The following is an 18599-nucleotide window of genomic DNA, read 5'->3' as shown; positions in this document are numbered from 1 at the left end:
CCAGAATGATTGTTAATGTGTTTCAGCCTCTGTAACACATCTGGTCATCAGACTGGTGGTCCTGGGCTGCTGGTCCTCGTGTCCGCTGCTGCCCTGTTTGGCTACGTCAAGGTAACACACCACACACACACACACACACACACACACAACACACACACACCACACACCCACACAACACCACACGTATTAATTTATATAGACCTTAGTGGTCCCCTAATACTGTATCTGAAGTCTCTTTTATATAGACCTTAGTGGTCCCTAATACTGTATCTGAAGTCTCTTTATATAGACCTTAGTGGTCCCTAATACTGTATCTGAAGTCTCTTTATATAGACCTTAGTGGTCCCCTAATACTGTATTGTGAAAGCAAACTAACATCAATAGGAGAAAAACGGCAAAGTAGAAGCCCTTTCACATAGTAAGTGAATAAAACTGCATTTCTATCAGAAAAAAGAAATGTCACCAGTCATGATGTTGTGATAGTGGACACCCTGGTAGATATGCAGATATTCTGTCCTTTTCCTTTCATCTGCTGTAACGTGCTTCATCTATAACTTCTGTCGTCTCTTACACTAATTCCTCTTGTCCCGGCCCAAGCAGCACTAAAGGAATCTAATTAACCGGCCCAGGGTTTGACAGAGAGACTGAATAAGATCCTGATATAAAAAGAAGTAACATCTGAACTGGCCTCCACGCTGCTTTGGACTGGTCACTGACCCTGTGTTGGAAGAGCAGCGGATCTCTTCTGGAGAAGAAAAGGTTTCTAAGACATTTCCTGTCATGTTTCTCTAGACCAGCAGAGGACAGACGCCAAGACCAGAGGACAAGATGGAGCTGGATCACCTGGGTGGTGCTGAGGACCTGCTGGGTGAAGAGGCAGGAGGAGCGCAGGGCCCAGAGTAGGATCTCCCAGCCAGATGGAGGACTCGGCTCTCACAGCCAGACCAGAGCAGTTCAGGCGTGGGATGATATCAGGAGGAGCTTTCCTAGAGAAGACCCAGACAGACACACAGCTACATCAACAAACCTTTAACCATCGTGTTGTCTTCACATCGACCGGTTTTTCTGGGTCAAAAATTCTACATTTTGATGTTTTTTTTCTAAGCTTTTCTCAACGTTTGTGTAGATTGTTTTTCCCATTTTTTTGGGCCCTTTTATTAAGTTTTTTTCTCACATTTACCAATGTTTTTGTCACTTTTTTTTTTACAAGTTTTTGTCACCTTTGGGGATTTTTCCGATTTGTTTTGGTCACTTTTTTCAGCATTTAAAAAAAAAAAAGAAAAAAAAAATGTTTATGTTGGATTTTTCTCGCGTTTTTGAGTCTTTTTCCAACATTTTTAACTTTTTTCAACGTTCTTTGGTCATAATTGTGATATAGAATTCTTTGTAAACGGGTCAATGACCCCGAGGACAACAGAAGGGTTAAACCATCGCAAAGGAACAATTATAGATCCCAATGTACATTTGGGATTGTTTCTGCATAGAGAAATATTGCCCCCCCAAAGAGGTTTAGCCGGGGTCTAAAGGAAAATCCCAAGCGCTAACAACTCTTTGACTTCCAGCTGTCAACCCCCCCCCATTGCATAGCATTACATTTAAACAATTTCATAAGCAGTTGAAAGTTCCTTGCAGTCACCCTAAAAACCAGTCCACGTCTGTGTTTTGGTCCAGGGGTTTTTAACCCTTGTGTTGTCTTCCGTTAACCATGAACTGGTCCTTCCAGGCCAAATTGAAAATGATTCTTTTTTGTGCTTTTACAATGTTTTGCCATTTTTTTCTGCATTTCTTTATCACTTTTTCCATGGTATAAAAAACCTGAGCTGGTTTAATGATAGATTTCACACTTGTTCTTGGAATTCATGGTCAACAAAGCTTATTTATATCAAATTATACATGAGTTTTTTGTTTAAAAAGGGCAGACATGAATTATTTTGGATCAGAGGATGTTGAGTGGATCACAGATGGTACATGTCAAGTTGAGTCCGGATACTGTTTAAAACCATTAAAAAAAAGAATTAAAATGCTATAAGAGTATTAAAACACCCCAAAAATTTAATGAAAGGAATCATTAATGTTACCTGAAAAATGTTGTAAAGAATCATCCATGTTATTTTTGGGAAATTTGGTAGAAAGAAATCCATATTTCCGATATAAAACACTGTGAAAGGGGTCAATATGACCCGAGGACAACACAAGGGTTAAACCTTTTGCAGGAGTAACATTACACATCTGTAGCCCTCAAAACCACTTTATCAGGAGGACTCGGGTGGACCAACTGGACCTGGGTACGGTCGCAATGTTCAAACTCATCAAACCGATTTGGACGTTGGGCCCAAGTGAAAGTAAATACAGATAATGTCATCATGTATTAGGGCATAAAAAAAGATATCAAGATACTGTGGATCCACAGACCCCCCCGCTCAAATATATGAACAACTTTTTAAACTTAAATTCTTAGGGAAAACCTGCTCTGATGTTTCACAATAAAAGCCCCCGGGCTCAGAAGCACTCTCTCCCTTTCCTGGTAGGTTTTTAGGTGGAAAGAGAGTGGAAAGTTGCCTTTGTAATTAATTAACAACTTCTGTCTGGCTGTGTGTTTTTACATATTTTATACTGCTATATGAACCTGTGTTTCTGAAAAACTTTGAATTTATAAGGATATTTGAATAATTAGTTGTATTTTTTTGTATAACCTGCTGAGTGAACTGTTGTTTTCAAACATATAATCTGCAGGCCAGGTAAAGAAAAGAGGTTTGTGTGTTTGTTTTCAACCCGTTCTACACTCCAAACCGTAAAATGTGGACGTTTGACAGCGGTGATGAGACAAAAAAAAAGAAAATTTGGTCCCTCGTGTGTCCTTAACCGTCCGTTTTTGAACCGTAAGCCCCCCCCCACACGAGCTTTCCCTCACCAACAGCGTCAAAACGGACGCCAATACGCAACAACAAAGGGTGTGTTATATGACTCTAAAGGAACTTTTTTTGTCATATAATAACAAAGGCACCTGAGCAAGCGTCCATTTTTACGAGATGGGAGTGAGAATGGGGTTTGAGTTTAGTGTCCCAATTCCACTTTGGCCAAAACCAGGACCCGCCGATGGTTGGGGTTAGGCATTTGACCTTGAGTGGTGAAATTTAGGATGGCCGATTGGTCAGGGGATAGGAGTGCAAAAATGGGGGGTAACATTACGGGAATTGGGGACTTTTAAAAACGCACATTTAACAAGAAAGATGGCGTTACCGGTAGCTTGCTCATTCATGAAAAACCCACGTATTGCCAATTAGACAAGTGTATCTTTAACTCTATTTTTTTTTTCTGATGAACAAGATGAGTCGTGTGATGAAGGAAAGAAAGTGATGATGGAGTTGCTAATTTTTACCTTTTGCTTGAAAAAATTGTCAGCCATCATTTTAGGTCTTCTAATTTCAGAGCAGATCAATAACACATTCAAAAGTCAAAAGTTGCAGTTTCATAAAGATGAATCTGTTTATAAGCCTTTTTTTTTTTGTCCTCATTGCTCTGCCATGCATGTCGCCTGTTTACCATATTTGCAAAGGGGACAATTTAGATTTAAAATATAAATAAATGTTTCCAAATATACTCAATTTGTAATGATTAAACACACTGTACTTCCAGGTGACATTTGTTGTGACTGAACTGTGCAGCTAAATAAAAGCAGCCTTGCCCCCATGTACTCTGCCTTGGTATTCCTTCTTATTATCCAATTCAACCATTTAAATGGATCTATACACAAGCGTCATCTTGTGGTCACATGGAGGAACTTCAACACCACATAAAGTCAATCTGAAGGAAACACTGGAGCTCGTCAGCATGGGACGCAGTCAGCCTGTACTTTGTTACTTTTACTTAAGTGTAGAAGTTAAATCAGTACTTCTACTTTTACCAGAGTATTTTTTAACACAAGTATCTGTACTTCTACTTGAGTACGGGAAGTGAGTACTTTTGCCATTTCTGCTCTCCAGCTCCTCCTGCAGCTCACCTGTATACAGTATGTCCTGCACCTACTGGAGTGGGAGGTGAACTGTGCTGCGTCTCCCCCATCTGTAGCACTGACGATAATTGCAGAAACAGGCCAGATCATTTCAAAATAAGTTTTTTATTTGTGTATTCTTCCTGAAAGTGACTTGAAATGTTAATTTGTTATTGCTGTATTTATTTGATACATCTGAATTGCACTTTCTAACTGTAAGATTAAAGGGAGAAGAGCTTGGATATGAAACAAGAGCGTTTTAATTATTTTGCCTACTACTGTTAAAAAAAAGCAAATATAGCTAGGCTACTCTTTTTACATTTCCTTTGTTTATGTTAAGTTTTTATTACTTTACTACTTTACTACTTTGTGTCAATAGGTAATTATACATCTTAGCATACAAATATGACGTGCGGAGTTCCCCAAGGCTCCATCCTGGGGCCTCTTCTGTTTAACATCTACATGCTTCCACTGGCTCAGATTATGGAAAACAACAAAATAAGTTACCATAGTTATGCACACGACACACAAATTTACATAACCTTATCACCAGGGGACTATAGTCCAATACAAAAACTGACTAAGTGTATCGAACAAATTAACGGCTGGAAGTGCCAGAACTTTCTGAAATTAATTTAAGGAAAAACCGAGGTGGTTGTTTTTGGAGCAAAAGAGGAACGATTAAAAGTCTGCTCTCAGCTTCAAACAACAATGTTAAAAACAACAGACAAAGCCAGAAATATTGGTGTAGTCATGGACTCAGACCTGAACTTTAACAGCCACATTAAGACCATCTTTACAGGTCTCCCAAAAAAAAAAAAAGAAGCTGATCAAAATGCTGCTGCTCGAGTCCTCACTAAGACCAGAGACTGGATCACATCAATCCAGTCCTCACTAAGACCAAAGAGACTGGATCACATCACCCCAGTCCTCACTAAGCCCAAGAGACTGGATCACATCACTCCAGTCCTCACTAAGACCAAGAGACGGATCACATCACTCCAGTCCTCACTAAGACCAAGAGACTGGATCACATCACTCCAGTTCTCATAAGACCAAGAGACTGGATCACATCACTCCAGTCCTCACTAAGACAAGAGACTGGATCACATCCCTCCAGTCCTCACTAAGACCAAAGAGACTGGATCACATCCCTCCAGTCCTCACTAAGACCAAGAGACTGGATCACATCCCTCCAGTCCTCACTAAGACCAAGAGTGTGGGTCACATCACTCCAGTTCTTACTTAGACCAAGAGACTGGATCAAAACACTCCCGTCCTCCTAAGACCAGGGGACTGGATCACATCACCCCAGTCCTCACTAAGACCAAGAGACTGGATCACATCACTCCAGTTCTGAAGTCTTTACACTGGCTTCCTGTGACTCAAATAATTGATTTCAAAGTACTTTTGCTAGTTTATAAATCACTCAATGGTTTAGGACCAAAATACATTTCTGATCTACCACTACGCTATGACCCCCCCAGACCTCTCAGGTCATCTGGGACAGGTCTGCTACTACACTATGACCCCACCAGACCTCTCAGGTCATCTGGGACAGGTCTGCCACTACACTATGACCCCCCCAGATGTCTCTGGTTATCTGGGAAAGTTCTGCTTTCTGTCCCTAGAGTCAGAACTCAACAGGGGAAGCAGCGTTCAGTTTCTATGCTCCTCATATCTGGAACAAACTCGCAGAAACCTGCAGATCCGCTGCTACTCTCAGTTCTTTTTGATGTTGTCTGTTATGGTTGGGGTCCAGCTGGCCGTCAGTTTTTTTTGTTTTGTTATTTTCACTGCACTTGAGGGATGTTTACCTTCATAACACAGGGAACACCACAATGCTTTTTAATCTTTTTTATTCTAAGGTTGTTACTTTTCAGAAGAATAAAAAAAACATGAATATTGTTTTACATATATGCTCAAAGTGCGTATTGAAGTCACTTACTTCTTTTTCTAGTTGTTGTCCCTTTCTGATTGTTCTGTATGAATATTAATCGTACAAAGATATTTAGAATTAGACATAGCTTATAGAGATTTGTGCATATGGTTGTAAAACATGTTCTCACATTTTAAATAAGGGTTTGAAATTAAGCCTATAGGGAACATTTCCCGAGGAGCATTATTCCCTCTGCTCACTTTTAAGGCAAAGTAGGCTAAACAAATTATAATACAATTTATTCATATTGTGCTTTACATGGTAGGTTACTTAAAGACACGTTACAGTAAAACCAGCACATTTATCACAAAACCAGAGAACAGAACTAGCATATTTAAAGCAATTAAAACACAGTGTAGCTAAACTTTGTAAAAAAAAAAAAAAAAAAAAAAAAAGTGTTGTGACTAGTAGGCCAAGTAGATATTTTACACCCTACACATTCAGTCGGGTCCGCTATGTTGGGCTTTTTCTCCATTTGATAAGAGCCGTATTCCCTTTCTGCATATAAATTCTTCCCCTCCTCGTTACTTCCATTAGAAGATGCTGCTCATTGGGTGAAACATACAGCGCATGCGTCTTCTCATCTCTGCATCGGTAAATCTGTGATCGATACCGTGGTCTATTTAAGAAAGCCGTAAACGTGCACTTATTCCAGTTATCTCCACCTGGCTGGACATAGCTCCACCTGTTCATCCTGGTTATCTCCACCTGGCTGGACATAGCTTCACCTGTTCATCCTGGTTATCTCCACCTGGCTGGACATAGCTTCACCTGTTCATCCTGGCTCGGCAAACGTGCAACCGATTAAGCCGCGATGAGCAGGTCACACTAAGTCAAGCTGCGCTTTTTCACTTATCCTGGATATCTTTATTCTACTTTTGTGCAACAGGCCCCTGCCTTGTCCTCTGTTTGTTTGGTGTTTTCTTCCCCCTCTCTCCTGTCTGAAACCAGCTGATTACACACACCTGCCTACCATCCGCAATCATCGATCCTCGCAGCCACACCTGCCCGTCATCACCGGCTCCCGCCGTCCACACCTGCCTGCCATCATCATCAACATCTAGATATCTACCCGGCTCTTCACCCACGCTTCACCTGATCGTTGCTTCAGCTGCATTGGTGAACTCCGAAGCTTCTTTAAAAAGAGTCCACTCCTAGTGTTTCCCTGTGTGATTTATGTACTTCCCCTCGTTGTGTTTCTTTTCATTTTCACTCTCCCCCGGTCAGTGGTTCAGACCCCGGTCCCCCCCTTTCCCACGCTGCCCCCAACCCCATCCCTCTCAGCCCCTTTGCCCGGGGCCCCTTTTCTAAAGGTGGGCCCTACTTCTGAACGAAAACAAACTTTATTTGGGGTTATTTCCCCAAAAGGGTGTGGGACCCCGATTTTACAGTAAAATCTAAAAAAACATTTTTGAACTTTTGGGGTTTTTTGCCGGGGTTAAAAAAAACCTCATGACGATATAAAATTTAAGTCACATGACCCTCTGGGCCCGGGGTGGATGGATGGAGGGTTTAAAACATGGTTCGGGTTTCATTTCAACAAAGTTTGGGTTCCGGGGCATAATATTTTGTTCCCCCCCCCCTTTAAATTGTGTGGGGGGCGGCGGTTTTATAACTTTTTCTATCTGGCTTTAAAATAAACCAAACTCTTTGCTTTTTATTTTTAAACTTTTTTAAACTGCTTTTTAATTTTTTAATTTTCTTGTACTAAAAATGAAAACCTTTATTTTTTAATATTTTCGTTAGGAAAAGGGCATTTGAATTCCCCTGTTGCTAAAATGTCCCTATACAAAAAAGCTCCCTTTCCAAAAGTATTTCCCTTTTGGGAAAAACATCAAAAATAAAATTTTTTTAAAAAAATTTTTGGATCAATCCTTTGGGGTTCCCCCCCCCCCCCCCCCCCGGATTTCTTTTGACTGAGTATTTTTTAAAAAAAAAGGTTTGGTTTCAGCTCTCCTTACTCGCTTTTGGGGTCATCCTTATGCCCCAACAAAACCAAAACAAATTCGGGAGGGCATGAAAAATGGAGGACTCTCCAGGGGGCAGTTTGATCGGTTTCTATATGGGATTTTTATTTGTAAAAATTAATATTTTATATTCCACAAAAAAAAAGTAGCCATTATGGTCACATTTATCTCACATTTTTATATTTGTTTTAAAATTTGAATTTAACTAAAGCTCCTTGCACTTTTCCCCCCAAAAATAAATTTAAAGGGAGGGAGATTTTAAATTTTCCCCAAAAGATCGGGGGGTTTAAACTGCGGGAGACTGTGAGTGAGAAGGGAAGAAAAATGTCTAACCCCCAAATTTATCTTTGGGCCCCAAAAACATTTCCTTTGCTTTTTAGAACATACGGTACCCAAGTTGATCTGTACCGGACCTGCAAACCTTTGACTGCACTTCCTGTTAAGCGGCCAAAACCACAAAAACCAAAGAAAATTTAAAAGAAAGGGGAACTGTACATTGGGAAAGGTGACGTTTAAAGGTCAAACCTAAAGACGATAAAGGCAGGGACACCCCAAAATGGCATGGGTCGTGTACGGGCTGTTCATGTTTCTCTGGAGCTCGGTAGGACTTCAACCGTTTAACCCCAACACTTCTGATTTTGTTTTTTGGGTTTTTCTATTATTTTGGATAGAACGGAAATTGCGGAGGGGGGAGGAACTCCGCTTGTTATAGAGTGCAATAAAACGTTAAAGGGGCCAAAAGTTTTTAAAAAACGGATGGTTTGTTGGACGGGGCCGGAGGGGAAACTAAACCCGTACAATTTTTGTCACTGGTCCTTTAAATTTCGTGATAATACAGCCGAAGTGGTTTAGTTAGGGGGGTTTGAAAAAACCCCCTTTGTGCCCAAAAACCCAAATGGGGGAAATTTTCCCAAAAATTGGTAAACGTGGTTGGGGGCAAGTAGAACCGGGCGAAGGGTTATTGATTGGGTGCAGTGGGCTGCCGATTTCCCTTTTTTTTAAATGTAAAAATTCAATTTTAATGAACAAAATTTTAAACGGCATTAGTTGTCAAAAATTTTTTACTTGTCTTAGAATTACCCTATGATATGGCTAAAGGGGGATTCAACGTTTTTTAAGCCAAGGACCACTCAGTTAAGGTCCCATGACATAGTGGTCTTTGGATGCTTTTATATAGACCTTAGTGGTCCCTATACTGTATCTGAAGTCTCTTTTATGTAGACCTTAGTGGTCCCCTAATACTGTATCTGAAGTCTCTTTATATAGACCTTAGTGGTCCCTAATACTGTATCTGAAGTCTCTTTATATAGACCTTAGTGGTCCCTAATACTGTATCTGAAGTCTCTTTATATAGACCTTAGTGGTCCCTAATACTGTATCTGAAGTCTCTTTAAATGACCTTAGTGGTCCCTAATACTGTATCTGAAGTCTCTTATATAGACCTTAGTGGTCCCCTAATACTGTCTCTGAAGTCTCTTTTATATAGACCTTAGTGGTCCCTAATACTGTATCTGAAGTCTCTTTATATAGACCTTAGTGGTCCCCTAATACTGTCTCTGAAGTCTCTTTTATATAGACTTAGTGGTCCCCTATACTGTATCTGAAGTCTCTTTATATAGACCTTAGTGGTCCCCTAATACTGTCTCTGAAGTCTCTTTTATATAGACCTTAGTGGTCCCCTATACTAGCTCACAGTGACCAAAAATTACGTTTCCTGTTAGCTGTAAAACTCTCGGGCTGTAGTGAATATAACGAGAGGAGTTTTAAACCGTCAGTTTGTGTTTCGATGGCTTGTTTGATAATATACTGTAGAAAGTGTAAATGTCTCTGCCTGACCCGTCCAGAGCAGGACACAGTTTTCATTTATTTTGTGTTTCTTTTAGGATTCCTCCCAGGTTTCCAGACAGAGGGAAAAGGTAAAACAGAGAAACTAGAAATAAATGAAGAACTACACAGGAGATTATTTTACTAATTACTCTCATGTTGCAAAGAAACTCTCACACACTGTCTGACTTGATGCATTTAAAAAGGTTTTAGATCTAGGTTTAGTACTGAATAGAGCCCGACGATAAAGGATTATTAAGGCCAATACTAATACAAATATTTGGTTATTTTAAAACCCAATATTCCAATAAATATTAAAAAACAAAATCGAAAAACGCGTAAGAAGACAATTTCCCTACCATTAGTTATTTGTAGTTATTTATGAGTTCTCACTAAAATAATATGATAATAATTTTTTTTATTGTCACACCAGAACATCAAAATATATTAAAGTTTGATAAATAAAATGTATAAAAATACAAACTTGAAATGAAACTTAAAGTCCTTTGAACAAAAACAAAAAAAATAATCAGTGTTTTGCCACCTTGTCCTGGGTGTTCCCAGGACAAGGTGTTCGAGAACCCGGACAGCTCTCGCTTTGGTCATACAGAGATTGGATGGCCCTAAGAAGGGACCCCATCACCCAATACTCCCGCAGCACCTCCCACAGTTTTTCCCCGGGGGACCTGGTCATACGCCTTCTCCAGATCCACAAAACATATGTAGACTGGTTGGGCTTACTCCCAGGCTCCTTCCAAGATCCTTGCGATAGTAAAGATCTGATCTGTTGTTCCACTGGCCAAGTAGACTTTACCAGGCAGGCTGAGAAGTGTGGTACCCCTGTAACTGGCACACACCCTCTGGTCCCCCTTTTCGAAGAGGGGAACCACCACCCCAGTCTGCCACTCCTTAGGCACTGTCCCAGACTTCCACGCAATTTTAAAGAGGCGTGTCAACCAAGACAGCCCCTCCACACCCAGAGCCTTCAGCATTTCTGGACGGATCTCATTTATCCCTGGGGCTTTGCCGCTGTGGAGTGGTTTAACTCAGCGACTTCCACAAGGGAAATTGACGACAATCCCCCATCATCCTCCAGCTCTGCCTCTTCCCCAGAGGCCGTGTCAGCTGGATTTAGGAGTTCCTCAAAGTTCTCCTTCCATTGCTCTATTACCTCCCCAGTTGAGGTCAACAACGTCCCATCCTTACTGTATACAGCTTGGATGATTCCCCGCTTCCCCCTCCTGAGGTGGCGAACGGTTTTCCAGAAGCACCTTGGTGCCGACCGAAAGTCCGTCTCCATGTCTTCTCCGAACTTCTCCCACACCCGCTGCTTTGCCTCTATCACGGCAGAGGCTGCAGCCCTTCGGGCCCGTCGGTACCTTGCAACTGCCTCCAGAGTCCTCCGGGATAACACATCCCGGAAAGACTCCTTCTTCAGTCGGACAGCTGACCACCGGTGTCCACCAGGGTGTTCGTGGCCCCTTGAGGCACCTAAGACACTTAGATCACAGCTCCCCGCTGCAGCTTCAGCAATGGAAACTTTGAACAATGTCCACTCAGGTTCAATGCCCCCAGCCTCCACAGGGATGCACAAGAAGCTCCACCGGAGGTGTGAGTTAAAAGTCCGTCGGACAGGGGCCTCCTCCAGACGTTCCCAATTTACCCGCACTACACGTTTGGGCTTACCAGGTCCGTCCAGAGTCCTCTCCCATCCCCTGACCCAACTCACCACCAGATGGAGATCAGTTGACAGCTCTACCCCTCTCTTCACCCGAGTGTCCAAAACATACGGCCTCAGATCAGATGAAATGATCGATCATTGATCTTTGGCCTAGGGCGCTCTGGTACCACGTACACTTATGAGCATCCCTATGTTCGAACATGGTGTTTGTGATGGACAAACCATGACTAGCACAGAAGTCCAACAAAAGACAACCGCTCTGGTTCAGATCAAGGAGGCCGTTCCTCCCAATCATGTCTCTCCATGTATCTCCATCATTTCCCACGTGTGCTTTGAAGTCCCCCAGCAGAACTATGGAGTCCCCTACTGGAGCCCCATACAGGACTCCATTCAAGGTCTTCAAGAAGGCCGAATACTCCAAACTCCTGTTTGGTGCATATGCTCAAACAACAGTCAGAGTTTTCCCCCCCATCCCTCTCGTCCACCAGGGTAAACTCCAACGCGGCGGTGCTCAGGCAGGGGCTTGTGAGTATCCCCACACCCACCTGGCGCCTCACACCATGAGCAACTCCGGAGCAGGACAGAGTCCAACCACTATCCAGGAGTTTGGTTCCAGAACCGAGACTGTGCGTAGATGTAAGCCCCACCAGATCTAACTGGTAGCGCTCCACCTCCCGCACAGAGAGGTGACATTCCATGTCCCCAGAGCCAGCCTCTGCCGCCCGGGTCTGGTCCGTCGAAGCCCCTGACCTTCGCTGCCACCCATATAACAGCGCACCCAACCCCTTTGGATCCTCCCACAGGTGGTGGGCCCATGGGCTGGAGGGAGAATGAAAGACTAATTACATTTTTATTTGTATTGGCCATTATAAATGCAGATACCAATAGATCGGGAAATGCCTAATTTCGGCCGATATCGGCCCGCTGATATATCGGTCGGGCTCTAAAACCGTCACCAGTTCTTAAAGTTACTGTGCGAGTTAGAGTGTGCGGGAGTTTCTTTTAAACGTTTGACCTACTCGTCTCTTTCCTACTCACCTGTCTCATGCAATAGATGTACCAAATATTTCTCTGTACTAGTTACTCCCTCACCTGTGTTCAGATATTGATGATATCCGGTTGATGGGAGGATCCAGCCACTGTTCTGGTGTGCTAGAGGTGAAGAGCCAGGGAGAGTGGAGAGAAGTGCATGACAGGAACTGGGACCTGGAGTTAGCAAACGTAGTTTGCAGACATCTGGACTGTGGCTCTGTTGTTCGAGCTTCATCAAAAAGACGTTCAAAACCTTCTAGCAGAATCACACCTTCCTGTCTGGAGTCTGGACCTAGACTGAAGAAATGTTTAACAAAGAGGTCTATGACTTTTCCAACCAGTTTGGAGATCATCTGCTCAGGTAACAACCATCAGAAACACAACAACATGTTATGTGATAACAACTTATATACAAAATTTTCAAAATGTAATGCATTAATACTTCATCATGTAGTAACACTTGATGTAATAATTTGCCACATTTAGTAATAAAACACTGCAACAGAGCTCTGTGACGCCAAGTGGAAGTTATGTTATTTATGTATTTGATTAGGACAATACACATTAATCAACATTTCTGTAAATGCGCCAGTGTTAGGCAGTCGGCTGATTTTCAACTGTAGTCCTAGTTACCCAGCATGCATGGGGAGAACATGGAAACTCCACACAGAAAGACCCGGAACAACCTGGATTCAAACCCAGAACAGAAAGTTGTAGGTCGACCATACAGAGCTCCTTCTAATAAGCAGTGGTTGGTAGTTCAGTTCAGAAAAAGAGGACTCTGAGCCGGGTACAGGGCACCAGAGTTGCTGGACATTTTGACATGAATGAATGTAAAATGAAGTTAAGACGACAAAAAGTTGGCGTCATGCTGCGATGACATTGATGTTTAGGTCCCAAAAAAAAGAGTGAAGTTAAGGTCAAAAAATGATCCAGTTGGACAACTCACGATTGAAATGTTCATAATAACACCAAAATATTGTGTTTGGCGTCCAGACGTCAACCTCATCACTCCCCGCAGATTGGGTTTACATGAAGTATTGGGGAGTGATGATAAAGTAACTTCCCCTTGGCTGGAGCCTGCAGGTGGATGCTGGGCGGTGGTGAGGTCTACAGAGCAGTCAGCAGTGCCATTGACCCAAACATCCACACTGACCCACAGCGTTCCTTTACATTAGCAGTTAATTTGGTGCATGCAGTGAAAACCACATGGATTACACAGGAATAACTGTGCCTAACTTTTCATAGCTACTGTATATGTACAAACAGTTTTGGTTTGAAAACATAAGGCCCCGATCAAACAGAGTTTTAGTAGCCTTGGGCAACTGTTTCCAATTGTTGTCAATGAGAATGACGTCTTTTGCTCGTTGCTTTACGTTGCTGAGCACCTCCTATTTTTCTTTTTTCTTCTCATTGTATCGTCGATTGTTCCAGGAGTGCCCTGAACGCCTTGACTTGAAAAAACAGAGTGCCCACATATTGTTGTTTGTCATCATTTTATTGTAATGTGTCAGTGTTATTTTGCCATGCCAAATACTTTAATACACATTCTATTCTCTGTCTGCATGTTTTTCTGTCTCTCTCTCTGTTCTCCAGACTCTGTCAGGCTGGTGAATGGGACTAGTCTGTGTTCAGGCAGACTGGAGGTAAAGTCTAACCAGTCTACCCAGTCCTGGTCCTCAGTGTGTGAAGAAGACTTTGACCTGCAGGATGCAGAGGTGGTCTGCAGGGAGCTTGGCTGTGGGGCTCCTTCAGTCCTCCAGGGGGCGCTCTATGGAGACATGGAGGCTCCAGTGTGGACCAAAGAGTTCCAGTGTAGAGGCCATGAGTCTGCTCTGCTGGACTGTGACAGCTCAGATAGAAACACCTGCTCTTCTGGTAAAGCTGCTGGACTCACCTGCTCAGGTAGAGGAGAGGAGCTGTAGCTTTGAGTTGAGTTTCTATTTTAATAAATGTGACATGATCTATTTTACTAATTACTCTTGTCTGCTCAGAGTCCAATAATTTCCAGTTGGTGGGAGGATCGAGTCGCTGTGCCGGTGAACTGGAGATGAAGAAAGATGGAGAGTGGAGTCAAGTGGATGTTAAAGATTCTGCCTGGAACCTAAAGGCAGCAGATGTAGTGTGTAGACATCTTGATTGTGGCTCTGCTGTTTCAACAGGGAGGAAAGAGATGGGGTGGTACAGATTGATATGGATCATTAGCTCAACTTGTCTTCAATACAAGTCTGCAATTAGGGAATGTATTTTAATAAAGTATTCTACTTCCCTTTCCAACCTGGAGATCATCTGCTCAGGTAACACCACACCGACAACACTTCAGCTATAACTGTAATCTCAGTCTTTTTGCTTGCATTTACATTTGACAGATGCTTTTGTTCAAAGCATCCAAATGAGGTACCATCCACGCTAAAGTAGATCCAGGAGAAGTCATCAAGAATAAGAACTTAGTTTTACACTCCATCTGACCGTGCCACATGGTTGCAGGTGCACGCAGCAATGCATAGGTTTATGGGAAATGAAAAGGCAGCATCGAGTAAGTTATCTTATTCAGCCAGCAATGGAGACCTACAGCTGTATGTACCTGACTCAGAATTAAAGATCCTATGCTATGATGCTTTCTGGATGCTTTTAAACAGGCCATAGTAGTCCCCAAGTACTGTCTCTGAAGTACTTTTTATAGACCTAAGTGGTCCCCTAATACTGTATCTGAAGTATTTTTTATATAGACCTTAGTGGTCCCCTAATACTGTCTCTGAAGTCTCTTTATATAGACCTTAGTGGTCCCCTAATACTGTATCTGAAGTCTCTTTGAAGGTGGAGGTGGCGGCTGGGGGTGTGGCCTTGACCAACTGCCACTTTGCTCGTTTGAAAGCCATGATGTCTTTCTCATGGGTGGCCCAAATTCTCTTGGCAGGCAAAGAAGATAAAACAGAGGTAACCTTGCCCCTTATGACCTCATAAGGGGAGGTTCCAGATTGGCCCATCTGAGCTTTCATTTTCTCAAAGGCAGAGCAGGATACCCAGGGCTCGGTTTACACCTGTCACCATTTCTAGACACTAAGGGACCATAGGCAGGCTGGGGGGACATAATGTTAAAAAAAACCTCAAAGTGAAATTTTCATGCCGTGGGACCTTTAAGTTATCTAAATCAGATTTGTCTGTTCAGTATGAATATGAAAGCGCTGTCTTCCCTAAGCAGTCCACAGCGCTTTGATACAGCAGCAGTGTATGTGTTACCTACAGCTGTATGGTTCATGAGCAGCCGGATACGTTGGACATTTTATGTTTTTTGGTTGGGCGACCTAAGGCCCCGATCAGACAGAGACTTTATCAGCCTTGGGCGGCTTTTTCAGGAAAATTAAAGTGTTTTGCTCTGTGCTTTTGTGTTGCTGAGCACCTCATAATTTCCCCTCTGTGAGCATTTTTGAAGGAGTGCCCAGAACGCTTTGAGTAAAATAAAACTTCAATTCAGAGAGAAAAAGTGGCCAAAGCCGGAGATTTGGTGGTTGCCTAGCAAGAATAACAAAACATGCAACTGGTAGCGCCATAATGTTTACTGTTATTTAGCTATGACAAACATTTATACACTTTCAATTGTCTCTCTCTCTTCTCTAGGCCCTGTCGGCTGGTGAATGGGACTAGTCTGTGTTCAGGCAGACTGAGGTAAAGTCTACCAGTCTACCCAGACCTGGTCCTCAGTGTGTGAAGATGACTTTGACCTGCAGGATGCAGAGGTGGTCTGCAGGGAGCTTGGCTGTGGGGCTCCTTCAGTCCTCCAGTGGGGCGCTCTATGAGACATGGAGGCTCCAGTGTGGACCAAAGAGTTTCCAGTGTAGAGGCCATGAGTCTGCTCTGCTGGACTGTGACAGCTCAGATAGAAACACCTGCTCTTCTGGTAAAGCTGCTGGACTCACCTGCTCAGGTAGAGAGGAGCTGTAGCTTTGAGTTGAGTTTATGACTTAATAAATTCAATTCAATTTTCAATTCATTTTATTTATAGTATCAATTCATACAAGAGTTATCTCAAGACACTTTACAGATAGACCACACTCCAGATTTTACAAGGACCCAACAGTTCTAGTTTCCTCCAAGCAAGCACAGTGCGACAGTGGCGAGGAAAAACTCCTTTTAGGCAGAAACCTCGGTCAGACCCAGGCTGTTCTCAATAAATGTGACATGATCTATTTTTAACTATTTACTCTTGTCTGCTTAGAGCCCGATTATTTTAAATTTGGGTGAGGGGGATCCGTCCTGTGCCCGGTACGGGGAGAGAAAAAAATGGGAGGGTAAAGTGGATTTTTGAAGATTTGCCGGGAAACCAAAAGGGAGAAAGGTAGTGTGAGACATTTTGACTGGGGGCTCTGCGGTTTAAACGGGGAAAAAGAGTGGGGTTGTCCAGGAAATGGACTTACTAAACCTGTCTTCAATCTATCTGCTTTTTTAGAGAGTGAAAATTTTTTGGGAGGACCCCTTTTCCATTTCCCACCTGGGGATCATCTGCCAGGTAACCCCTCCCCAAAAATATTCAGCTATAACTGTAATCTCTCTTTTTTATTTTACATTTACAGATTTTTTTCCAAGCGCCCAAAACCGGGTACCATCCCGCTAAGTAGATCCAGGGGTCATCAAAAAGATTTAGTTTTACACTTTGACGTGCCACAGGGTTGCGGTCCGCAGAAATCATGGTTTTGGGAAATAAAAAGGCAGCATTGGAAAAGTTATTATTCACCCGAAAGGGAGACCTCCTGTATTCCCCCGACTCAGAATTAAAGATTCGGTCGGGTACGAAGAAGATTTAAAAGTCGAAGACTTAAAAGTCGCGCCGCTTCAAAAAAACAATTTTAAAAAACAACAGCAAACCCAAAAAATTTTTGGTGAGTCATGGACCAGACCGTTTTTTAAAACAGCCACGTTAAGAAAATTACAAAGTCCCTACACACCTAAAATATAAAAGGGTTAAGGACTTATGTGTAACGGATTTGGAAAAAAATTTCATGCCTTTTTTTCTAGATTTGACTACTGTAACGGGGTCTTTACGGTCCCCCTAAAAAATCAATCAACAGCTGAGTGATTCGAACGCGCGCTCGAGTCCCACAAGCCCAAAGAACTGTACCCAATCACTCCTCCCACTAAGACCAAGAGAGGGCCCAATCCTCATCCTCACTAAGCCCCAAGAGACGGTCACATCACCCCGTTCAAAACTTTACACGGGCTTCCTTGTCTAAAAAAATTGATTCAAAGTACTTTTGCTAGTTTAAAATCACTTAAGGGTTTTAGGTCCAAAATACATTTCGGATCTGTACTACATAGACCCCCCCAGCCCTCTCGGGTCTTGGGCCGGGTCTACTACACACTTGACCCCCCCGACCTCTCGGTCATGGGGGACAGGTCTTTTTCTGCCCCCAAGCGAAATAACAGGGTAAAGCAGCTCCTTTCATGCCCCTTCTGGAATAAACCCCAGAAACCTGCAGACCCCTGTACTCTCAGTTTTTTTTAAAATAAAGGCTGAAGCCCTTTTTTTTTGATGCTGCCTTTTTTAAAATGAATGCCTTTCTTTAAATTTTAGCGCACGTCCCCTTTTATTTTGTTTTTATGTGTCCAAATTTTTTCATTTTGTTTTAACTGTCTATTCATGTTTTTTTACCTTTTTTAATGTTAGGTTTTTTTAAATTTTTGATTGTTTTTATTTTTTAAAGATTTTGTGTAACCCTTTTTAAATTTCCCCTGGCTAAAAGGGCCTACGATAAGGCCTGCCTTCCCTTATAGCGGGATTACCCGATCAGATTAAAGACCCTATGCTATGCGTTTTTTGGAGCTTTTAAATGGGCCTAGTACCCCGTCTGTCTAATACCATCTAAGTCTCTTTAAAATAACCTTAGGGTCCCCCCGGGGTTAGAGTGCCCCCCAAAATTACAACTTCTTCCCTGGATAAAAAACTTTCCCTCACTTTAACAAATAAATGATGGTAAAATTTTAGATTTTTGATATGGGGTCTTCATTTTTCGTCCAATTTGCGGCTCGCCAAACTCCCTTTCCCACCCACATTGACGGGGTTTTTTAGGCCAGCCAGGGCTGCGAGGCCAGGGGGCCCGCTTAAAAACCCACCTTTCCCCCTCCCCCATACCCGGAGCCCTTCCAGCTCATTTTAAACCCCCCCGCCCA

The 18599-nt window shown here is 42.7% G+C and overlaps 1 protein-coding gene across 3 annotated transcripts in view; it reads left to right on the top strand.

Annotated features, from left to right (window-relative positions):
• The window catches only part of LOC116704613 (scavenger receptor cysteine-rich type 1 protein M130), a 50798-nt gene extending 35932 nt beyond the window's left edge, over nt 1-14866 (top strand). Inside the window, exons 3-5 of one of the 3 annotated variants that reach the window (XM_032540222.1) lie at nt 12505-12795; nt 14031-14339; nt 14429-14866. In XM_032540222.1, the coding sequence (XP_032396113.1) occupies nt 12505-12795; nt 14031-14339; nt 14429-14763 (935 nt within the window). In that variant the 3' untranslated portion in view covers nt 14764-14866. The remainder of the gene's footprint in view (nt 1-12504; nt 12796-14030; nt 14340-14428) is intronic. The other 2 variants (XM_032540223.1, XM_032540221.1) reach the window with 2 other exon arrangements.
• The last annotated feature ends 3733 nt before the right edge of the window (nt 14867-18599 follow it).

The sequence above is a fragment of the Etheostoma spectabile genome, chromosome 16 (genome assembly GCF_008692095.1).
Source record: "Etheostoma spectabile isolate EspeVRDwgs_2016 chromosome 16, UIUC_Espe_1.0, whole genome shotgun sequence".
Lineage (NCBI taxonomy): Eukaryota > Metazoa > Chordata > Actinopteri > Perciformes > Percidae > Etheostoma > Etheostoma spectabile.
The sequence above is the reverse complement of the archived record's forward strand: the minus strand, read 5'-3'. Positions and strand labels throughout refer to the sequence as shown.